Source organism: Bos indicus, chromosome 23 (assembly GCF_029378745.1).
Source record: "Bos indicus isolate NIAB-ARS_2022 breed Sahiwal x Tharparkar chromosome 23, NIAB-ARS_B.indTharparkar_mat_pri_1.0, whole genome shotgun sequence".
In the NCBI taxonomy this organism is placed as follows: domain Eukaryota; kingdom Metazoa; phylum Chordata; class Mammalia; order Artiodactyla; family Bovidae; genus Bos; species Bos indicus.
In genome coordinates this window covers 7,723,488-7,749,027 of record NC_091782.1, presented here as the reverse complement: position 1 = coordinate 7,749,027, position 25,540 = coordinate 7,723,488, and the positions used below count along the sequence as shown (strand labels likewise).

Sequence of the window (25,540 nt, the reverse complement as noted above, 5' to 3'; positions counted from 1 at the left end):
CCAGGAAAGTCCCCCCAGTCACTGTGAAAGGACTCTGGACATTTTAAAGGGAATGCTAAGTCGCTGCTGCTGCTGCTAAGTCACTTCAGTCCTGTCTGACCCTGTGCGACCCCATAGACTCCTCCGTCCCTGGGATTCTCCAGGCAAGAACACTGGAGTGGGTTGCCATTTCCTTCTCCAATGCAGGAAAGTGAAAAGTGAAAGTGAAGTCGCTCAGTCGTGTCCAACTCTTAGCGATCCCATGGACTGCAGCCTACCAGGCTCCTCCGTCCATGGGATTTTCCAGGCAAGAGTACTGGAGTGGGGTGCCATTGCCTTCCCCATTAAAGGGAATACACTTTTCTAAATGTTTACTGTTGTTACTCTTTCTTCTAGAAGTACTATAATTTTGGAAGAAAGGAGTTGACTTTCTACTAAAGTGTCAGCAAATGCGTTCTCTTCTTTCTTCCCACCATGAAGAGAATGTATTTGCTAACACTTTAGTAGGAAGTCAGAGAAGCCTCTTTTCTTTATTACTTTCTAACTTCTTCACCTTAAATTATGCCTTTCCCCCAAAAACCTCCAGGTCACGATGGTGGGTGAAAACCGAACTATATGTATAGAAAAATATAAAACTCAGCATTTTCATTCTCTGGTGCCCACTGTATTGATTATATAATACTTCCTCTTTCATTTCCCATGAGCATGTCTCTATCAAATATCTTCATGTTTATTTATGTTTAAGGGGCTTCGCTGGTGGCTCAGACAGTAAAGAAGTAAAGTGAAGTGAAAGTCGCTCAGTCATGTCTGACTCTTTGTGACCCCATGGGGTGTATGTAGCCCACCACTTCTCTGTCCATGGAATTCTCCAGGCAAGAATACTGGAGTGGATTGGTGTTGATATTTGGCAGAAACCAACACAATTCTGTTAAACAATTATCCTTCAATTATAAAATAAATAAATTTAAAATAAAAAATAAAAAAGAATACTGGAGTTTCTTCCCCAGGGAAGCCATTTTCTTCTCCAGGGCTTCCCACTAGGGAATTTGGCTGCAATGTGGGAGACCCAGGTTCAGTCCCTGGATTGGGAAGATCTCCTAAAGAAGGGCATGAAAACCCACTCCAGTATTCTTGCCTGGACACAGGAGCCTGGTGGGATATACTCCATGGAGTCACAAAGGGTTGGACACGACTAAGCGACTGACACTTTCACTTATCTGTGTTATCTGCTCTGTGAAACTTGCTTTCAGCTAACTGCAAACTTTCAGCACTAAATAATACAAATTCTGTCTTCAAAATTATGTTTTAATCCTTTAAAAAACTTCTTTTTAAAATAGAGAATTTGAGATAGCTAAGCATATGCTACCTTTTTCATATTTCACAACTTTAAATTTTTTGGTTCAAATCAGGACCTGAAATAGATGTGTTGCTTTAAGCATGTCTGCTTTTAAAACGCATATGGATGTTTCAAAATTGCAATTGATAAGCAAGAAGTTATGCCATATGTTCAAAATTAAGAGACCTAATTTGTTTTGGCCTGATGTAGTGAACTATCAATGATTTGAATCTCTTCCTAGTAATTTGGAGTCTCTGTGATCATATCTTTAAAATGTTGATACATCTTTGGCTGAAGGAGGCACTCTTTAAGAAATACATTGTAACTGTCCTTGCCTTTATGAACACTGCTGTTTGAAATTAAAACTGTAGCAGAAATGCTGTCCCTCTGATTTTAAATTGTTCTAGGCTTCAGGCAGGAAGGAAAAGCTGAAAATAAGTGCTGCATTTAAAAACAAGTGTTGTTTTCCCAAAGAGGTGGGAAGAAGAAAAAGAAGATGGAGTTAAAGGCTCCCGTAATTTCCCCCAGCGGTGCTCTGAGTTCCCACAGGCACAGATAGCTATGTGGGGGTGCGAGGGGAAGCAGAAGCAAGGGGAAAGTGGATTTTCAGCCTTCATTACTAAACAACAAGAAAGGAAGTAACTTTTGAAAACCAGAATGGAACAAAAGAGCCTCAGATGTGCCAGCTTTAATGAGAAGAGTCCGTATGCCTTCCAATGCCCTTTGGTGTTAAACAAATGGAAACAACTTTTGCAGTTGAACAGTTTGATTTGATGGCTAAATAGAAAGTGGGCTTTTTCTAGAGTGATGAATGTATTAGGTATTGCTATAGCATTATTTTTCGGATGCCTCTGTCAGTATCTAATTCTGCAGGCGCTGTAGTTCTTTTAACAAACGCAGCTAAATGAATTTATTCACTGCATATTTGGTAATTTTTCTCTAATGAACAAAGATATTATTTATTTCATAACTTCTTGTGTTCTTGGAGTTTTGCAGGATATTATAACATAATTCCTTTTTAAAAACCAACCTCTTAAATAAAGCTTATTTTGAAAAAGTTGTTCTATGTATTTTTATGTTGAAAAAGAAAATTCTCAAGTAAGTGAAAAACACTGTATGGATTTTATGGGAAATTACTATGTTTACATATCTTGCTGATAGAAACATATACAAGAGAATTTTAGGGTTCTCGTCCTTCCCTCAAACACTAGAACCTTATGAGATTCATCTATTTAATGCTAAATCAGAGTAGAATGATGTTCATTGTCAGGAATCGTCTAGAATAGTGATCTCCAAAGAAAAAGGTACCAACGTCAAGATAATTCACTGGAAGGGAGGTGGGGTGCAGGCCAGACATAATAAATATTTTATTAATGCCTGTTTTTTTAAAAGCCTCTAGGTTTAGGAGCTATGGCCTATGCGTCAGATCTGATCCTCTACTACTTCTGTATACTTTCAGTGGCACACGGCCACATCTATTCATTTATGTATTATCCGAAGCTGCTTTCATGATATCATAGCAGGAGTAATTGTGACAGAATACAAGGTTTGCAAAGCCTACAAATACAGTACGTAGGCATTTACAGTAAAAGTTGACTTCTTACCGAAAACAGTAAGAAATATTTTTTTTTTAGCTTTTTTTTTTTTGTATTGAGGTATATAGCTGATTAACAATGTTATGATAGTTTCAGGTGGATATATGTGCATCCATTTTCCCCCAAACCCTCCTCCCATCCAGGCTGCCACATAACACTGGGCAGAGTTCTCTGTGCTGTAGAGTGGGACCTTGCTGGTTATTCATTTTAAATATAGCAGTGTGTACATGTCGATACTAAACTCCCCAACTATCTCTCCCCACCATTCTTTCCCCCCAGGCAATCATAAGTTTGTTCTCTAAGAGTAAGAAAGATTTTAAGCTTTGGTGATGCATGTGGTTTTACATTAGTCTCTTTTGTAGGACTGAATGTTGGACACTTGCAACTCATGTATATCCTAAGTGAGATTTCCCAGGCAAGGGTCAGGGCTCTCCAGCTTTGTGCAATGGACAGAAAGTCCTCAGCTGGCTTTTATTGCAGTTTATGTGCCCAACTGGACACAAGATTTATCATTTCAACTATTTTTAAATATTCTTCATACAGTAAGCAAATACCTTTATTTTAATAACTTCTGCAAAATAATCTAGATTGAATATACCACTATTCATATAGAAAATGAATAAGAATAAGAAGTGACCAGAGGTCATATAACACCTAGGTCTAGGATAAGCCTGCTGTCAGCCATAAGTATAAGTTATAAACACTGATAACCTACTGGAATTTTACAAGAAGTAGGCCAAATTTGAAATAGCTCAACTGGAATTCCATCACCTCCACTAGCTTTGTTCGTAGTGATGCTTCCTAAGGCCCACTTGACTTCACATTCCAGTATGTCTGGTTCTAGATGAGTGATCACAACATCATGATTATCTGGGTCGTGAAGATCTTTTTTGTACAGTTCTTCTGTGCAAGGAGATCCAACCAGTCCATTCTAAACGAGATCAGTCCTGGGTGTTCATTGGAGGGACTGATGTTGAAGCTCAAACTCCAATACTTTGGCCACCTGATGCAAAGAGCTGACTCATTTGAAAAGACCCTGATGCTGGGAAAGATTGAAGGCAGGAGGAGAAGGAGACAGCGGAGGATGAGATGGTTGGATGGCATCACCGACTCAATGGACATGGGTTTGGGTGGACTCCAGGAGTTGGTGATGGACAGGGAGGCCTGGCATGCTGCGGTTCATGGGGTCACAAAGAGTCGGACATGACTGAGCAACTGAACTGAACTCAGGCCAAATTTGAAATTATTAATTTTTTTAATTTTTAGTTTTAATTGGAAGATAATTGCTTTACAATCTTGTGTTGGTTTCTGCTGTTCAACAGCACAAATCAGCCATAAGTATATACATATTCCCTCCTCCTTGAGCCTTCCTCCCACCCACCCTCAATCCCACCCCTCTAGGACGTCACCGAGCATCAGGCGGGGTTCACTGTGTTATCCAGCAGCTTCCCACTAGCCGTCTGTTTTACACATGGTAGTGTATATATTGGAGAAGGAAATGGCACCCACTCCAGTGTTCTTGCCTGGAGAATCCCAGGGACGGCGGGGCCTGGTGGGCTGCCGTCTATGGGGTCGCACAGAATTGGACACGACTGAAGCGACTTAGCAGCAGCAGCAGCAGCAGCAGTGTGTATATGTCAATACTAGTCTCTCAGTTTGTCCCATCCTTCCCTTCCTTCGCTGGGTCCACAAGTTTGTTCTCTATGTCTGCATCTCTGTTCCTGCCCTTCAAATAGATTCATCAATGCCATTTTTCTAGATTCCCTGATATCTGTTAATATTTGAAATAAGATTTTATATCTTCTTTCATTATATTTTAAACTTTTATTGAAGTATAGTTGATTTGCAATGTTGTATTAATTTCTGGAATACTGCAAAGTGATTCAGTTCTACACTAAATTCTTTTTCGTATTTTTTTCCATTCATAGCGTATTGAATATAGTTCCCCAATCTATAAATAGTAGGACCTTGTTGTTTATTGATTCGATACATATAAGAATTTGTGTCTGCTAATCCCAAACTCTCAGTCCATCCCTTCTCCACCCCCTTTCCCTTGGAAACCACAAGTCTGTCCTCTGTCTGAGTTTGTTTTTGTTTTGTAACTATTTAATTATTAGCATACCTCAGTTCAGTTCAGTCGCTCAGTCATGTCTGACTATTTGTGACCCCATGAGTTGCAGCACGCCAGGCCTCCCTGTCCTTCACCAACTCCCGGAGTTCACTCAGACTCATGTCCATCGAGTCGGTGATGCCATCCAGCCATCTCATCCTCGGTCGTCCCCTTCTCCTCCTGCCCCCAATCCCTCCCAGCATCAGAGTCTTTTCCAGTGAGTCAACTCTTCACATGAGGTGGCCAAAGTACTGGAGTTTCAGCTTTAGCATCATTCCTTCCAAAGAAATCCCAGAGCTGATCTCCTTCAAAATGGACTGGTTGGATCTCCTTGCAGTCCAAGGGACTCTCACGAGTCTTCTCCAACACCACAGTTCAAAAACATCAATTCTTTGGCACTCAGCTTTCTTCACAGTCCAACTCTCACATCCATACGTGACCACTGGAAAAACTATAGCCTTGACTAGATGGACCTTTGTTGGCAAAGTAATTAGTATACCTAGCCCTCAGCTTATAGTTTTTTGCTTTGAATTTTAAATAATAATTGTATTATGGCATCATAATTAGTAAGGCATTTACAAAGTAGGCATCTAGGACTTGGAGATGCTGTGCAATTTTCAGGAATGTTTAAAGGCAGTTCAGTTCAGTTCAGTTGCTCAGTTGTGACTGATTCTTTGCGACCCCATGGACTGCAGAATGCCAGGCTTCCCTGTCCATCACCAACTGCCAGAGCTTGCTTGTTTAAAGGCAAGGGGCACTAAGTATTAAAGTTTTCCTTAAGTAAATGACAAAATCTTTTCTGAGGAACCTTAATAAAGGAAGAAATTAAAAATCCAGTTTCATTGGGGATACATGTATTTTTTCCTACTGCAGTAAACACTGAAATATGATACATAGAAAACAAAAGAATGATGGACTGAAATTTACTCCTTTGTATCAAATGCCTTTAGAAAATGCATAGAAAACACCTCTGAATGTTTGAGAAAGTAATGAGCAAATTACATTATATTGGAGTTTTATTATGCAGCTGGATCAAAGTATAAACATACAAATATTCTCGTTATAGCATTTGTGTTCTAAATATGAAATACTTAAAGGAAAATTAAGTCAGAATATATTTTATTTTCTAAAATAAGTGCCTTTAATGAACTCATTGTTCTTTGAGAAAGCTTTGAAGGTATAATCAGCAATGGAGTATATATATATAAAACAGACTCTGTTATGAGGTTGCAAATTATATAAATATTCATAGATAAACTATGATGAAAAGGAAGATGTAGAAACACATACACACTATATATATTACATATATGCATATGATTTTATGCATATAGTTAAGACTCCTATATATAGGAATAGGAATAGAGGGACATGGATATAAAAGATATTTACATAATTTACAATAATGAGATAGAGAGGAACCAAGAAAATATTCTAGCTCATCCAGAGTTGTTCAAGTTATCTCCTTATGGTGAACTGTTTTAAAAAGTTCATGATGCGTTATGAGTGTTTTTCAAAGCTGTAAAGGAGGTTCTTGACTATGACCACTATCAAGTTAGCCATGAATCACATTTTATCATTGATATCATCTGGAAGCAAAGAGGAGGAGAAACAAACCAACAAAAAGCAGTGAGGTGACAACTAAAGGACGCTGAGATCAGTGCCGAGTGTGAGCAGATGTGAATTTGGGAGGAAATGGAGTAAGGTTACCGTCAGTAAACACCTGTCTTGAATGTGTGGAATACACCTTAATGTGCAAACCCCAACCACCTGTCTTTGCATGGGTGCACGTGTTGGTAACAGGAGATCCCTGACCTGATTTCGTTCTGGGACGTAGAAGAGGTGAGGCTATGCAGTGAATCTCAGAGTAAGTCTTACTTGTAGGAGGCTCTCTCTGTGGCAGCCTGAACACAGATAAGTTGCCACATAAAATACTATACAGATGACAGTCTTCATTATTTAAGGAAAAATAAAGGCTAGAGAGACTCACACCCCAAACCCTGTATCTTTGGAGCATAAAGACAATCCCAGGTAACTGTCCCTTCCTCTTATGAACCTCTTGCAAAAACTTACAGTCCAGGAAAAATTCATTTACTGTGGAGATAAACAAAATTTTTATAAAGGGAAAAGAAAAGCCTGCTAGATTGGATAACAAACAACAGCTGGGACTGTAAAACCCAGTGAATGAGAAGAGTTGAGGATGACAAAGTTTTGTTCTAGGTGCTACAAACCAAAAGAGGAGAAATTATAATCTTCATATTGAGAAGGTTGACTCCTGGCCAAAATTTCCTTCACTTCAGTTCATTGCTCAGTTGTGTTCAACTCTTTGTGACCCCATGGACTGCAGCATGCCAGGCTTCCCTGTCCATCACCAACTCCCAGAGCTTATTCAAATTCATGTCCACTGGGTCAGTGATGCCATCCAACCATCTCATCCTCTGTCGTTCCCTTCTCCTTCCGCCTTCAATCTTTCCCAGCATCAGGGTCTTTTCCAGTGAGTCAGTTCTTTGCATCAGGTGGCTATAGTATTGGAGTTTCAGCTTCAACATCAGTCCTTCCAATGAATATTCAGGACTGATTTCCTTTGGGATCAACTGGTTGCATCTCCTTGCAGTCCAAGTGACTCTCAAGAGTCTTCTCCAACAACCCACTTCAAAAGCATCAATTCTTCAGTGCTCAGCTTTCTTTATGGTCCAACTCTCACATCAATACATGACTACTGGAAAAAGCATAGCTTTGACTATACTGGCCTTTGTCAGTAAAGTAATGTCTCTGCTTTTTAATATGTTGTCTAGGCTTGTATAGCTTTTATTCCAAGGAGCAAGACTTTTAATTTCATGGCTATAGTCACTATCTACAATGATTCTGGAGCCCAAGAAAATAAAGTCTGTCACTGTTTGCATTTTTTCCCCATCTATGTGTCATTAAGTAATGGGACCAGATGCCATGTTCTTAGTTTTTTGAATGTTGAGTTTTGAGCCAGCTTTCCCATTCTCCTCTTCCACTTTCATCAAGAGGCTCTTAAATAGAATTTCCTTAAATAAGACAAATGCTGCCAAGTCGCTTCAGTCATGTTCGACTCTGTGAGACCCCATGGACTGCAGCCTACCAGGGTCCTCCATCCATGGGATTTTCCGGGCAACAGTACTGGAGTGGGGTGCCATTGCCTTCTCCCAGTAAGACAAATAAGACCCCTTTATATGCTAAAAGATAAAAATCACATGGAAGATACAGTCATTAGGGTATCTAAACATCAGAATATAGGATCAACACTCATAAGGCAAAGGCAAGACATAAGGTGAGAAAAAGTGAAAATATATTGGTGATAAAGATCTCACTTTTCAGGTTATGACAGATTATATAGGAAACTACGTAAAGATAGATCCTCTTAAGTAAATTGAATTAATATATATGTAGATCAACTGTATCCTGCAACAAAATATAGCCAATATTATATAGTAACTGTAAATGGAGAATAATCTTTAAAAATTGTGAATCATAATGTTGTACATCTAAAATTTGTATAACATTGTTAATAAAATATACCTCAATAAAAATATTAATTGCCAAGAAAAAATAGTAGAGAAATTTCTCTGATTAAATTAATAACAGATTTAGAAAACATAAAATCCCTGTCATCTATATATTGAAAAATTTGCTTTTCAACAAATTATTTGATTAAAGAAGAAATTAAATATAAAATTTCTACCTGAAAAAAAGATAATGAGATAATCATCTATTATAACTTAATCAGACATACTTAAACTAGTCCTTGGAAGAAAATTTATAACTCTACTTCAATCAAATAAATTAATTAAAAAAAGCTTTCAAGGAAAACAAGCTGAACCCAGACTATAAACCAGAGCCTGTGCAGTTTCTCTTTTCCTAGGTACTGTCAATAATCAACAACAATGCTGACTTTTTCTTACACAATTATTCTTTGTGCTTACTACTCAATTTTCATATTAACCACTTTTCACATCAATTAAGGAATGTAATTAGTTGATAAAACAATCAAACAGTTGATTGAGAAATAAAACATAATTAGGATACATTTTAATCTAAAAGCCACCTTTAGTGGGCAAATACTACAAGACTCCCATTAAAATTGCACATTAACATGACTGTTATTTAACAATAATAATGTTAGAGGCATTAGCCAATGGGATTAGACAAAAGAAAATCCTGAAAATTGTACAAACTGGCAAAGAAGAGCCAAATTTATGACAGTCCTAGTTGATTTGGCATTTTAGGTTATATACCTGGGACTTCCAAGAGAAGCGCAGAATGATGGTTATAACCAGTGAGATAACTCAGTAATGTGGCTCATAGGGAATCCATAGCTTTCATGTACTGAAATGTCCCCAAACTGTTGTCAAATGGAAAAAAAAAAAAATTCAGAACACTGTGTATAGATTGCTTCTTTTTAATAAATGTATCTTATAGTCTGTATATGTGAAGTGAAATGTAGATTTGTATTTGCTTGATATTTAAAATAAACACGAGGTAAAAAACCAGAAACTAATAAGCCTTTCTGACTGGTGTGAGGTGATATCTCATTGTAGATTTGATTTGCATTTCTCCCATAATGAGCAATGTTGAGCATCTTTTCATGTGTTTGTTAGCCATCTGTATGTCTTCTCTGGAGAAATGTCTGTTTAGGTCTTTTTCCCACTTGTTGATTGGGTTGTTTGTTTTTCTGGTATTGAGTTATATGAGCTGCTTGTATATTTTGGAAATTGATCCTTTGTCCGTTGTTTCATTTGCTATTCTTTTCTCCCATTCTGAGGGTTGTCGTTTCACCTTGCTTATATTAAGTTTCCTTTGCTGTGCAAAAGCTTTTAAGTTTAATCAAGTCTCACTCGTTTACATTTGTTTTTATTTCCGTTACTCTAGGAGGTGGGTCATAGAGGGTCTTGCTTTGATTTATGTCATCAAGTGTTCTGCCTATGTTTTCCTCTAAGAGTTTTCTAGTTTCTGGGCTTACATTTAGGTCTTTAAGCCATTTTGAGTTTATCTTTGTGTAGGTGTTAGGAAGTGATCTCATTTCATTCTTCTATGTGTAGCTGTACAGGTTTCCCAGCACCATTTATTGAAGAGGCTGTCTTTGCCCCATTGTGTATTCTTGCCTCCTTTGTCAAAAATAAGGTACCATAGGTGCATGGATTTATTTCTAGGCTTTCAATTTTGTTCCACTGGTCTATATTTCTGGTTTTGTGTCTGTACCATATTGTCTTGATGGACTGTAGCTTTGTAGTATAATCTGAAGTCAGGAAGGTTGATTCCTCAAGCTCCAGACTTCTTTCTCAAGACTACTTTGGCTATTCAGGGCTTTTGTGTTTCCATATGAATTGTGAGATTTTTTTGTTCTACTTCTGTGAAAAATGCTATTGGTAATTTGATAGGATCACATTGAATCTGTAGATTGCATTTGGCAGTATAGTCATTTTCACAATATTGATTCTTCCTACCCAGGAACATGGAGTATCTCTCCATCTGTTTATGTTGTCTTTGATTTCTTTCATTACTGTCTTATAATTTTCTGTGTACAGTTCTTTTATCTCCTTAGGTAAGTTTATTCCTAGATATTTAATTCTTTTTGTTGCAATGGTGAATGGGATTGATTCCCTAATATCTCTTTCTGATTTTTCATTGTTAGTATATAGAAATGAAAGTGATTTCTATATATTGATTTTGTATGCTGCAACCTTGCTACATTCACTGATTAGCTCTAGTAATTTTCTGATACTATCTTTAGGGTTTTCTGTGTACAGTATCATGTCATCTGCAAACAAGTGAGAGCTTTACTTCTTCTTTTTCAATCTGGATTCCTTATATTTCTTTTTCTTCTCCAATTGCTGTACCTAGGACTTCCAGAACTATGTTGAATAATAGTGGTGAAAGTGGACACCCTTGTCTTGTTCTAATATTAGGGTGAATACTTTCAGTTTTTCACCATTGAGAATAATGTTTGCTGTAGGCTTATCATATATGGCCTATACTATGTTGAGGTTGGTTCCTTCCATGCTCATTTTTTGAAGAGTTTTAATCATAAACAGGTGCTGAATTTTGTCAAAGGCTTTTTCTGCATCTATTGAGATGATCATATGGTTTTTATCTTTCAATTTGTTAATGCAGTGTATCACATAGATTGATTTGCATATATTGAAGAATTCTTGCATCCCTAGAATAAACCCAACTTGATCATGCTGTATGAACTTTTTGATGTTTCCTGAATTCTGTTTGCCAAAATTTTGTTGAGGATTTTACATCTATGTTCATCAGTAATATTGTCCTGTAGTTTTATTTTTGTGTGTTGTCTTTGTCTGGTTTTGGTATCAGGGTGATTAACTTGCTTAAATATTTTTAAAGTATGTTTTGAAGTTTTTTAAAGTAAGTGTGACCCCATTGCAGGAGGCATCTTCTGATACAACAGATTCAGCATAAATTTTAGAAAACCAATTAGGACTTAATCAATCATGATTTTGACAAAATCAATTTGGCTAACAGAAAATAATATTAATTGAATAGTTTTAAAAGTTGAATTTTCCTGTTTAACTGTCATTTTGAGTAATGTGCATTATTTTGTCCTAAATTTCCATTTCACACAGCCAAATACATTCATTTATTGCTAATAGAACAGAAAAATAATGAAATAATTGAATGCATTCTTGACCTCTTTGAATATATCATATTCTTTGGAAAACTTAGTCATTATTGCATTGAACATCTGCTCCATTAAGGCATTATGCTTGATGCTGAGGTTACAAAAGTGAATAAAACAGATTTCATTTTATAAGGTTTATGCCCTAAGGAATTTTATTGTAGGATAATCACTGTCAATTTATCATCTTACAGTAAAAATTTCAGGAATATAAGAGGTGCTTAAAAAAGATCTGCAAAATATATAACCCTTTTCTTTTATGATAACTATGTATACAGGCCCTTCTTTTGAGTTTTCTTTGTAAGCTCGAGACTTCCCCCCAGGGTGGTTTTTTTTTTGCTCCTTTCACATAATTGAAGGTCTCATCTACTAGTTCTTATTTCCTTCACGACTTCCACAGGCATCCCTTTCCAGGGGTGGAAAGACCCTCTTTGGTTAAAACCTCATTGCCTCTCTCCTCTACAGTTGAGCTCGTCTGTTTGCTCTCCAGTTTCTTCCCTAAATAACACACTTCCTGGAATGAACATCTTCGTTCATTCTTTCTAGACTCACCTCTCTCTGATTTCTTCCTCATACTCAGCCCAACCCAGAAACTCATGGCCCTATGGCTTAAATCATGAGTTGATATTCTCTATGATGCCCTCCCACTTTCTTCCCCCAGTTCCTTCCAGACCAAATCACAAGTACTTTTAAGTTAAATTCCACTCTTACCTCTTCATTAGAGACTTTAGTCCCATCTTCCCGCCTTTGGGATGAGTTCTGTCCTTAAACAAATGTGGTCCCATCAGGAGTCACTGCAGATACTAGTTCAGTTCTGCAGGAGAGGCTGGAGGTGGGCAATCTACAGAAATTACTGGAAGAGACAGACAGTGCACTGTAAAAGCAGGAGTCTTGTGAGGATCCCAAGTGTAAGGAGAGATTTACTTCCTGCTAGTAAAATATTCTGATGCAGCGTCCATAGTGTGTATGTGTTAGCCACTCGGTCTTGTCTGACTCTTTGTGACCCCATGGACTGTAGCTGGCCAGGCTCCTCTGTCCAAGGGATTTCCCAGGCAAAAATACTGGAATAGGTAGCCATTCCCTTCTCCAGTTGATTTTCCCAACCCAGGGATCGAATCCAGGTCTCCTGCATTTCAGGCCGATTCTTTACCATCTGAGCCACCAGGGAAGCCCAGCATCAATAGTACTTAGACTCAGTCTCCAGTAAGCATGACTTTTGCCCACTAACATCCTCTTTATGCCTTTCTTCTTCCCAGGATGTGCCTGCCCCTCCCAAGCCTGTTTCTCTCCATCCTTTATATCAGACTAGACTCCATCCTCCTGCTAAGTCCCTCCTGCGGCCACAGACCCGCCCGCATGCTGACGGTCTTACCCCCGGACCCTTCAGCCACTTGTCCTCCTTCTCCTTGAGTGATGAACAGGAGAATTCTCACACCTTGTTTAGTCACAACGCATATAATAAGGTGAGAATGCCCCATGCTTAACTTTTAAATGTGGAGAAAACATATGTTACAAATATTGAAGTATATTGAGAATATTAAATATTTGTGGGAAGGCACATGTCCTTACAAAAAGATAATAATTAACCTTGGGAAAGTATGAAATATTTGTTTCCTTTCAGAGTCATTTCCTGATTTGCATTGCTTATTGTTTCATGCTGTGATCCCAAAGTGGAAATCCCAAGACATGCTTCAAAGCCTGACAAGAGGCCATTATTCATTTATCTTCTAGTCTCAGTTCAAAGTTCTTAAAAACGTCTCAAAATGACAGTGCCTTGATGAGGAAGCATTTATAATTGTAGTCAGTGTGCAATGGAATACTTAGAATTTCTATGGATATCTGTAACAGAATATTGATATTTTATTTTAAAATGAATTATTTGCCTTATTATGTATGGTGGTGAGACATGTAACAAATAATGAGGCGTTCGGTACCTAAAATATATTTTTAACAAAGCAAAAATTTTATAGTTGGCTTTGGAATGTAATCATGAATATTCTATTAGAAGCAAGCGGTCAGTAGCACAAGAGGCTTATGTATAAGCATCCTTTGCTCTTCTGAGCATCACCATAAGGACGTCCTGGCTAGCATAGGCTCTCAGATTTTGAAACTTTTCTAAAAGAATTGACTAGTCAAAATCAATCACCAGTTAAATCATTTTTAAATTCAAAATCTTGTTTTAAAGTATTTGTTTTTGCAAAATCTCTATATTTAATGAAATATACCTCTATACTTGGAAATCAATCAAGACCATATATTCCAGAGTGTATGCAGTTGACTAATATTCCTTGAATCCTAAAGCATTAAAAAAAGCAACTGTTCATCAATCCAATCTAAACACCAAAAAATCATCCAAAAAGTGAGCACAATTATGAGGAAAATTTTGCTTTGTATATTTAATAGCATTTATCATGATTGAGTGGTCAACCCTGAATTAAATTTTTAAAGTATTCATTTCTGGGACTCCCCTGGAAGTCCTGTGGTTGAGGATCTGAGCTTCCTTTGCAGAGAGAGCAGGTTCAATCCCTACTTGGGGAACTAAGATCCCGCATGCCATGCAGCTAAAAAAACAAGAGAAAGAGAAAGAAAATTTCTTGAACTAAACAAAAAATGAAAATATAACATATAAACTTTAAGAATTTATGGAAAAAGTAGCAAATTTTTAAAAAGTAATCATTTTCCGCAAAGTGTCTTTAGGCTAAGTTCAGGATGGCATCTGTATGACCTTTGGTTGCTTCTAAACTCTTGGTCTAGAAAAAGTATTTCATGGAGAGTATAGTATTTTTAAATGATTTTATATTGCTTTAAATTTTCCCTATTTTAATACTAGCCAACATCTATGAAATTCATTTAGCTATTAGAGTTAATATTTTGATAACATACCATTTTCTTATAATGTCATCGATGAGCATCATATGATTATAATTGTATTTTATAAATATCAATTGCTCCAAATAGTTCTTCCTTTGACATTTTGGTAGTGTTTCCTGGAGACATTCAGCAAAGATAAAGTCAGTATTTCATCCATGTTTTAGCCTTTTCCTGGTCTGCCTGTGAAGAAAAATATATCACAGCCATTTGAGGCTAGACAACTATTTTCATTTTATAAAAACTTCACAATAGATTTTGTCTTTCAATGTCTGAGATTTATTGATATTGAATAAAGAAACATTCACATCTGATATAGTAATGTTAGCATTTCTTGATGGAATATTCAATTGCTTAGTCTGATATTTTAATTGCTCTTATTAAAATGTATGGATTATTCAATTTGACCTTTGTGTTTACTAAACTTGTATTGTAATGGCCAACAGTGTACTAAATGAAATAACTTGCCTGGAATTGTAAAACATAGTCATTTAAATTAACTTCTCTTCAATATCCTAATATCCTTCCCAGGCTTCACTTTCAGCCTTACCTGCTAGGTTTATCTCCAAACTCAAACCTTCCCACCCCTGCCCCAGAGATCCACACTGAACTTGACCTTATATAGCTATCTTTGGGGCTTCTTTATCAACCGTAGCTACAGAAAAATGTTTGACAGGTTTTATTCTTCTGTTGCATCTGTAGTGCATGCTCCTCTCTTGCCCTAAATCTTTACACTAATCCCTGATCTCTTCTCCTGCTTTCATAAGTTCATATGATGAACCTTATATGACATCCTATCACATATGATGATGATCAGGCACTTTCCCTTATATCTTGGTTATACCAGTATGTCCTCTCTTTCCTCCACCTCATGAAGGGAGTCATTACTCTTACTTCCTTCTTTAACCCTTGTAACTAACATAGCCCAGTGGATAAGTGTGCAATGTTTTCAATCAGTCCATCCGAGTTCATTTCTTGACACCATTCTTTCCAGGTGGTGATATTGGGTACATTATATAGCCTCCAAATGTCTCCATTTATCTATAAAGTGAGGATAATAAGAGTACCTACCTTATTAGACTATGATAAGATGGGCTAGTACGTGTAAAGTATTTAGAATAGTGCGTGGGACATGAGGATCATGTACGAGTTAGATCTTGTTACTAACTGTTGTTCAGTTGCTAAGTCACGTCTGACTCTCTGTGATCTGCGGACTGCAGCACGCCAGGCTTCCCTGTCCTTCCCCATCTCCTAGAGTTTGCTCAGATTCATGTCCATTGAGTCAGTGACCTATCCCACCATCTCATCCTCTGCTGCCCTCTTCTTCTTTTGCCTTCAGTCTTTCCCAGCATCAGGGTCTTTTCCAATGACTCAGCTCTTCCTGAATTGTCAGTCCCATTACTTTCTTACATTTCCATTTGTTCTTTTTCCAATGGACTCTTCTTTGAGTGCAGAAACTTCAAAACACAAACTAAAATGAATACTTTTCCATCCTTTTCTTTCACAACGTTGCAAACCTAGTAATTTCAAGACTTTCTTTCCCTCAAAGGGGTCAGTAGCCATTATTTTCATCCCCCTCTTTAAACTCACTCTTTAATTCATTCTTGAAAACATTTTATCATTCTACTGCGATTTCTCTCTTAAGGGTAAACTGCTTGTCAACAAACTCAGCTGAATTTAACTAAGTCTTCTCTTTTATCCCTTGTCGCAGTTGACACTTGATTATTCACTCTTGGATCTCCGACCTCACTCTGCTGTTGGGGTAATATGGAAATTTCAACTCCCTCACTGTCCCTTCTTTATTTTCTTGGTGGACACTTCTTCTTCCTCTGTGTCTTGTCTCTAATTGCCTCACTTGACACGCACCCACTCACAGGCTTCTGGGATGATCTTAGCTGTACTGATGATCCTCAAATCCACATTTCCAATTCTGTTTTTCCTTTGAGATCCAGAATTATACCTTCAGCTGCTTACTTCTGATTTCCCCTAGGATGTCATGTTGTCACCTCAAGCTCATCATCTCATGTCACCTCAAACCAGTTCTGTTCTGGCTTCCCTACTTCTGTCATTAACACCACGATGCTCAGCCCCCAGACTTGAAACTTGATTTACCTATTATGCTTCTTCTGCTTTGTCATCATAGCTAGTCACTCACCAAGTTGCATGGATTCTTCTTATATCTGTCATGTTTTATCTCTTACTACTCTTTATTAGTATTCCACTTTGCTTAAGCTAATCTGCTATTTTCCTCCAGGTGTGCCTTGGGAATTTCTTGCTATTCAACTTGCTCACTCATTCTCCCCATATAAAAATACCTTCCTGCTTTTCATCTTACTTATGCAAATCATTTTCAAATTTCATGACCTAATCAAATGATCCCTCCTCCCTGTGAAGTTTCCCCCTGTATCAGCACTCAAAGTGGTATTTTTCTTTCAGTTTTTATAACCTTTGCCTGTGCCAAGGTATCTCGTGCATATTAAAGGTTATCATGTATTTATTTGTTGTGATTATTTTAGTGTCCACCTAGGACATGACATGCTTAATATGATATTTTTCACATTATAGGTAGAGCAACAAATATGTGCTAATGATGAACAAATACTAAAATGACCCAACTTATTCACTAGGAGCACAAGATGTTTGAATACAAATTTCAGATTATTTCTATTTTAGTGAAAGTAAAAGTGAAGTCGCTCAGTCGTGTCCGACTCTTTGCAACCCCATGGACGGTAATCTACCAGGCTCCGCGGTCCATGGGATTTTCTAGGCAAGAATACTGGAGTGGGCTGCCATTTCCTTCTCCAGGGGATCTGCCCAACCCAGGGATCGAACCCGGGTCTCCTGCATTGCAGACAGACGCTTTACCATCTGAGCCACTAGGGAAGCCCCATTTCTATTTTAAGCAGAAGCTAAATCTGAGTCAATTTAAAGGTTTATGGGTACATTCAGTACAATTTACCTCAATTAAGGATCTACCATTTTTGAGGGCTACCTCCGGTTTCCAGTGAGCTTATGGAGGGCCTTGAATGGAATGGTATGTAGAGGCAGGAGACCTCTGATCCTCCGCACCTGAACGTGGATGCTGGAATCCACAGGGTGTCCGCAGTCCTGTCGGTCCATGACCATCAATCCTATAATGCGTTACTGCATCCTTCTTTCTTCACCTGCACAGCATGACCTCCTTGGCTCTAGGTCAGTACTCCTGAACCTCTATAGCATGCATTGGAAAACATTGTTAGTTACATGCTAGGAGCAGGTAGACGTGGAACCTGCTCATCTCAGAACCATCAGCTTAGAGCCCCCACATATTCTCCTCTCCTCTTTTGTTCGTGCCTCCTTTGCCATAGGAACTCTGCAAGAGTCCGTATTTGTGAATTTGCCTACTCTCTAAAATTCTGTTGTGACCTGCTAGTCAGTTTTAAAATTGTCTCTCATCTGGACTCATTTGGCCATTTTCCCCTCCATCTTGCAATGCATTTAAACATGTTTATCTGCAAAGCTAAAAACGACCCACTCACAGCACATCTTTTATGTTTAGGTCTAATGCTGTCCACCCTCTATTTGTGAGAATTCAGTTCATTTAGAAAGACTCCTCTTCTCTGGCCCCACTGACGCACTGCCCTGGGGTCTCAGCTACCTTCTTGACCCTCAGGTGAGAAAATCTACCTACCTCTAACGTGCATCTATGGAAAGCTTATTGCTCTCCCAAACATCTATTTTCCAGCCTCTGCCTCATTTATTCTCTCTTCCACTCTCACAAGCGTTTTAAGTCAACCCAGGATTCCAACTCTTGTGGCCCACTTTCATATTCCAGCTGAAGTTCTCGGCCTTGTGCGCTTTTTCCTCTTTTCTTATCCCAACTACGTTTTTGACCTTTCATTTAGCACAACCATAGGCTGTGTTGACAGGATGTTCTTTCTCATCTTTGTTTCTCTAGAGTCTCTGCTCTGCCAGTCTACACCAGCAACAAGCAAACACATGCCAGAGATGATTAGAGCTGGGAAGAGACAGAACTAAGCCGTCACCATCAGATGGCTTTTCTCATCTGCTGGCAGGAGGAAGGCTGGGATTTCCTACTCTGGAAGGCTCTATTTACAGGGAAAGTTGGAGAGATTTTACAAGGAAGAATAAGATTTTTATAGACACAGAGACAGCTTTGAAGCCCCAGGAGAAAATTCACAGGCATTCTGTCATTTTAAAAAATTAGATTATTTAGGGGGCTGTGTGTATGACTGTCCAGCCATTTTATTTCACCTTCAGTTTTGTAAAAATTTTTGAGCCTTGTTTGTGACCACTTTCCATGTTATTTCTGGTCTGGTTTTGTCCGTGGAGGACTAAGTATAGCTGATTTGTTTACATACATGCCCTCCCATAGGTTCCTCTGCTGTTAAATTCTGTTTTGTATTTTCTATGCAAGGGCTGGTTCCAGCACTTTCAATTTGAATATTCCAGTGTTTATCTCTAGCATATCCTTTCTTCCACTATAGCTTTCCCTTCGGAGCAGGAGAGAGTTATTCATCATCTACCTCTTTTCTTCCTGTCTAGAACATTCTTCCCAGCCATGACTGAGGTGGGAGGTAGATTGGCTCCATGGCTGAGCAGCTAGAATTTGTCAAACTGAGTACACTGGAGATTTGTTTTCCCTGGATCCTTCAAGGAAAAAGTTCATGGCAGGAGCTGAGCTCTGCTGGAGTAAAGAGATAAGATGACCACATCTGTCATTCTTAGGGTCAAGGAGACTTCCCTGACTGCACATATGCGGAAAAGTTCCTTGGGGATCAAAAAAAAGAGGGACTGCTCTTCCATAATAGGCACTGTGAATCTCCCAGCGACCCCTGCCGTGGAATCCATCTTGGCTAAAGGATGCACTTGCTTGTCTGAGAGGGCCCTGGACCAGGTCAGATGTAGGAAACGAAGCAGGATGATTGGCTAGGGAAAACAAGGGCCAGGAGGAGCTGCCTGATATAAGTGATGTATGATAATGGTAAAGATAAATGATGATGTAAGTATCTTCTTCCCCCTCTCATTCAGGAGGACGCCCGCACTCTTCTCTGGGTGTGTGTTTCTGCCTCGCCTCTGTCTTAAATAAATAAACTGCTTCTCTGCATGTCCTCCCATGCAGACATGACTGAGCTGTGCCTCTCATCATCAGCTTTGTGCCTGTTTTTACAGCTCTGTATCCTTGAAAAGTCTTGTTTTCAAGAGGGACAAGAGCCAGAGTGGCTTTATTCCAGCCACTATTCCCTGGTGGACTACTGGTTAGGATTCCTGGTTTTCACCCAGGCTTCCCAGGTTTAGCTCTGGGGCAGGGAACTTTTAAGACCTCACTGCTCACTCCTGTCTCCCCAAGGTCATGACCACTCCCGCTCTCACTCCTGCTTCAGACCCCTGGGCTGCTGACACCATGGCTAGACAAAGATTTCCCACAGAGACAAGAAAGCATTAACCTCTCTGTGGGATAAACCTTCATCTTTTTTATTTTTAAAGCATACTGATGTGTTTTCCATTTTAAAAAAATATTTCATTTTAAAAAGTTTTTAGAAAGTCAATATTTTACAGGTATATTAATGTAACAAACCATTTTAGTCAATAATATTTTTTAAATGATGTGATTTTAGTTATTTTTACTGAGCCTTCTCATTAGCAGAAGTGCCTTGACTTGATCAGTGGGTATGCTCCTGCTGCTGCTAAGTCACTTCAGTCGTGTCCGACTCTGTGCGACCCCATGGACTGCAGCCTACCAGGCTCCCCCGTTCCTGGGATTCTCCAGGCAAGAACACTGGAGTGGGGTGCCATTGCCTGCTCCAGATCAGTGGGTGTACTTACAGTGAAAACCAGCTTAAGGTTGTCTTCAGACTCTGTAATGAAGACATCGGTTGCTGACAATTTTGTTGAATAAATGAATTGCTTTATGCTTATATTTGGAAAAGTAATTCAAACGTGTGCTTTAGTTTCTTACCTATAAAATAGCAATAAAAATAGAATCTCTAGCTTAGAATTGTTACCATGATCAACCGATACATGCAGCTTTCACATTTCACCTTAAGTACACAGTTTTATATGTTTTCAGCATGCTGCCTATTTATAGAATTCTGGTGCTGGAGTAAAGAAACAATCCATCAGTGTAGCTAGTAGGACATTACTCTCATCTAAAATTGACTTTTTCCTTTTATTACAATCTATTCAGTACTTTTACCCTTCCAATTTATTCACATACGTATTCTGGCTCATTTTAATTTTTCACTTTGCTTTCCTTCTTCCCCTTGGCAGCTACACTATTGTTGCTAGTATATTTTCTTTCAAAATTGCATTATTATTTTGTGTATTTATAATTAAATTTATATAGATGCTATTGTGCCACATGCTTCGCTCTTTTCCTGTGGGTTTCTTTTTTTCTTAGCTGTAATATGGTATTGGGATTGGTTCCAAAACTTTTGCTCTCAGAGATCACCTCGGCTGATTGTATTGGAATTACCTAAAGATCTTAGAAAAATGTAGATTAATGGGACTCAGTTGAAACTTCTAGACTCAGAACTTCCACTGAATTGAGTGATCTTAAAGTTTCTGCTCCACTGAAAATTTTATGCTTCTTCTATGATAGCAACATTTTCCTCTTTTGCTTTTTAAATTCTGTAATGATTCAACAAGAAAATGAACTTCAATATGAAAAATAACTTTAGAAAGAAAACCTGTTTATACTGACATTTTTGCAAGTGTTTGATTATAATTGATTTTTTCTCATAACCTCTAGTAAGTTAAAGGAAACACAACTGTTAAATAGTGTATATACTAACATAAGTCACAGAATTTTTCTTCTAATTAGAGTAGGTTGTAAAATATAAGGTTGAGTTCTTAGTCAAAATTGTCCCCATGAGCTTGTAACATTTACAGTTGGGTTGAGTGTTTATATATCCAGTATTCTTGGACTTATTGAATCCAAGGTACAAATATTTTTTCCCAGTGCGCTACTTCAATTATTAAAAGTCATTTCTCTTTGAAAAAAAAAATAACACAACTGCCAACATGCAGTTTTTTATAATTTAATTCTTTTAAAAAATAAAAGTGCCTTTTTCATAAAAAGAGATTTTAAAATATAGCAATGCTTTATATTAGAATTACATTTTTGCTAAGAAAGATGAAGCATTTTACTTGAAATGTATTTTATCCTTATGATATGTCAAAAGAATATTTACTGATCCATCTCTATTAGGCTGTTTTCCAAGCAGCTGCTGATATTGTAGATTAAGAATAAAAAGGAAATATAACTTGTCTGTGATGAAAAAGTGAGACTTCAGTGAGCAAAAATGAGGTGTTTTCAGCTCAATTCCATCCATTATTTGTCTTCTTTATATAAAGGATCACTCCACTTACAATAAGCCAAGGGTGAGATGTCTGTTATTAATAGAATAGTGAAGAATTTACCTAGAAGATGGATTATGAATAAGAAGTGTACAGTATTAGAAATAGGAGGGGGAAAAAAACACCAATTGTAATTGTCAACTCTTTGGTGCCATTAGATTCAGTTGACTTTTGTTCTCGTATTATGGATTATTGGGGGATTGGCACAAGAGTGTGAATGAGGTAGGAAGATGAAGGAAGGAAAGAAACTTTTACATACAGGATGAGTCAGGGGCACAGGCTTTAGCCTTCTTCCCAGATACGACTATCCCTTCTTTCCTCTTGGATATTTCACCCTATAAATGTTGACTTTTCTCATTTGTTTCTTTTTCCCCAGTTTCATCTCCTATATCTTAATTTTTGAATTTAATTCATTAGTAAAATTTATATTTTTACCATGGGATTGAGAATATCTTAACTGGCATAATCATTGCATAGCTACTCAGAGAACTGACCCTGGGAATCTATAGAAATTCAATAATTTAAAATATTAATATTAAAGGCATATTTCCAACATGCATTAACTATTTTAGTAGCTCCACTGAAATGAGATTTTTTTTCCTGAAGTTTTTTTGATCTTTTAACAGAAATCAATCAACAGAAATTAAAGCAGATTATGGCTCAGCTGGAGAAGGGAAAAATTAAAGTAATTCTATCTTTTACCAACTGATTCAAAGACTGAGGGGGCTTTGAAATAAAAACTTGCTTTTCTAATGTAAGCTCTAAATATTTAGATCTAAAGATGTAAAAAATCTTTTATGAATACATTTCAAGAATAAAGCAGCATTCCTTTGAGATAAGTAGTTTACAATTGGGCATAGCTTTAGAAGCAGAAAATGAACCCTAAGTTATGTGATTGGGTTCAAGGTTACAAAATCCTTGTCCAACTTCTAGCCTAATTCCCCAAGAATAAAAAAGAGCATAGACCTTGAAACTTTTTTTTATTATAACACAAAGTCTGAGAACCCTCGAGTCTGGCAGTTGACAAAGTGTGCTGTATTCATTTCATAAAGATATATTGAGTAGCTCTTATTTGTAAAGCACTGTGTCTCTGCTGCTCATGCATTGGGAAGCAAGGGCCTTTGTCAGGAACCTCTTTTCTATTTGGTGAAACACAAAAATTAAACAAATAAGCAAAAAAAAAAAATCATTATAAATGATCATTGTGACAGCTGCCACACAGATGACAAGTAGTTACAAGTGCATAGAACAGTGGTCCTGATCCCGTCTGATGAATCGGGGAATATTTAGTGAGGAATGATTTTTCATCTAAGCTTCATAAAGAAAATTGGGTCCAATCTGGACATCCAAGCAGAGGGAACAGTGTGGGATGGTTTCCAGGTGGGAAAGAAAAGAAATAAGGAAAATTCGAGAAAATGAAAGCAGCCCAGAGTGTTGAGGAAACCGCTGGAATTCAGAAATATGGTTTGAAGTTAGCAAGAGGTAATACTGCCAGACAGCTCTGCCTCCTATGCGGGGGCTCATCTGAAATTGTGAGATGAGGCGTCTCCAAGATTCTCTGTGAAAGGAACTGATATTTACAAAACATAGACTATAGGCTGCTTCCCTTATAGACAGTATTTTATTTAAAATTGAAAACAATCGTAAAGTAGATTTTATCCCCTTTATTTTACATATGAAAAACCAAGGCTCAGAAAGTATAAATGATGTGTACAGGATTCCACAGAATTAGCTTAATAGCTGGTACTTGACTAGTTTTTCTTAAGGAATTTCCACCCCGCCCCCCCACACACACTAATCTGTCAGAGAAGCCGCATTACCATGTTCTTGGATGCCTCTGCTCTGGAACCACAGGCTTTCTTTTAGTTATATGGCGGGATGTAGATGTCAGGACAGGAACTAAGTAACCACCGAGACCTCCTGACTTCCTTCAGTTTCTGGATGAGGAAACTGAGGACTAAAGATGGCTGTGTGACACACCCGTGGGTTGGCGTGAGTGATTGCTGGAGGCTGGGTTCATCATGAACCACGTACACTCTTCATATTTTATCCCAGGCTCCAACCTTCTTAGGCAGCCACAGTTCCAAAGTTAAAGGCTGAGAGAGCCGCTGTTTTCCTAAAACTGACAAAAATTCACTGAGGTAGGAAATGGCAACCCACTCCAGTGTTCTTGCCTGGAGAGTCCCAGGGACGAGGGAGCCTGGTGGGCTGCCATCTATGGGGTCGCACAGAGTCGGACATGACTGAAGTGACTTAGCAGTAGCAGTAGCAGTAGCCACAGCTACCTCAGTGAAAAAGTCACCTTGACTTTTGGAAGCAAAACCTCTTTTTATCCTCCCCATTAATAACGTCTGTTTGTGTTCTTTCTACATAATGAGAAATACTTCTGTCTGAATAAACGAAGGTAATTTATTTTCTATCATCAGGAAGATAAACCGTGTTGCTCAATTCTAAAATTTCTCTGACAACTTTTGGAGTTAATGGGAATTGGATAACTATTAAGATTCTGTAGAAGAGAAAACCTTTGAGGTGGGTGGAATAGGAGGAAAAGCTCTATAAACTCAAAATTGGTTTTTAATGTTTTGATATTTTTCAGGAAACTAAAACCTGTTTGCCTGTGCCAAATTGCCTTTGAAATGGATTCATTCGTATAATATGTTCATAAAGAATTTCCTGTTTAAAATGGCTCAATGCAAATTAATTGGACTTTTAACATTAAAATAAAGAATGCCAATGAGTAGTTGGTGGTTCTGAAAAAGAATTAATCAGTCAGTATTTTGCTGGGTTCTCCACTAGAGGGCAGAAAGAACAACTCAACACTATAGAAGCCTAACGACAGGCTGGCATTTAAAACCAGACGCGTGTTGGGTTATCTCATTGTCAGTTATCACTTAAAAATGTACTTAATATAGTCACAAGAAATTGACTTGTACATTTCTTTCAGGGAATGAAGAATAATCCGTTTATCTCTCTCTCTCTCTATAAACTCATGTGCTGATACCTAACTGAAGGTTTTTATTATAACACTTTTAATAAAATCACCATGAAAATAATTTGCTGATTCGAAAGAGATGTGCAGTAGAAGGCAGGTTGGATGGAATTCTTAGCAAAGAAAAGGATATTTGGAGAAAGATTCATTTCACAACTCTTGTAAAATAACATACCGGCCCCTTAGAATTGATGAACCATGTTTCTATGTTGTAGGCATTCATTTGGACCTTGTTCAGATGGAGACACTAAGGAAAAATGAGCCTTCTGCGTTTCACAGCACTCAGCTGCCACCTGCCCCATCCCCATTGCATGGTGTCTTAGACCAGTTTCCTTAGCAGTGGAGCCTGAGATAGGGGTTCGGAGTTTGTGATCTGCTGAGGATGTGGTTCTCCACAAAAGCATCCCGTAAGGGAGAGTGTATATCATGATTGGGAAGGGCAGGGAGAAGAGCACGAATGATGTCAGACAGTCTAGCCATAGCTAGTTCACAGGGAGAGGGCTGTGGGCCATGAATTGCAAGGTCATCCGCCCTTGAGGCAGAGGAGCTGCCCTTGGATACCCCTCATCTGTCATCACTGGCTGTGGACTTCGGTGTGCATAGAGGATCGAGGAACTCAGTATTTGGACCCCCTTCTCAG

General features: G+C 38.1%; 1 protein-coding gene across 21 annotated transcripts in view; it reads left to right on the top strand.

The window, feature by feature from the left end:
- The window catches only part of MLIP (muscular LMNA interacting protein), a 295,306-nt gene that overhangs the window by 247,905 nt on the left and 21,861 nt on the right, over window positions 1–25,540 (top strand). For 18 of the 21 annotated variants that reach the window (XM_070777791.1, XM_070777788.1, XM_070777784.1 and 15 more), the window contains one exon: window positions 12,941–13,147. The exons of the other annotated variants lie outside the window; for them this stretch is intronic. In XM_070777791.1, the coding sequence (XP_070633892.1) occupies window positions 12,941–13,147 (207 nt within the window). The remainder of the gene's footprint in view (window positions 1–12,940; window positions 13,148–25,540) is intronic. 21 annotated transcript variants of the gene reach the window in all.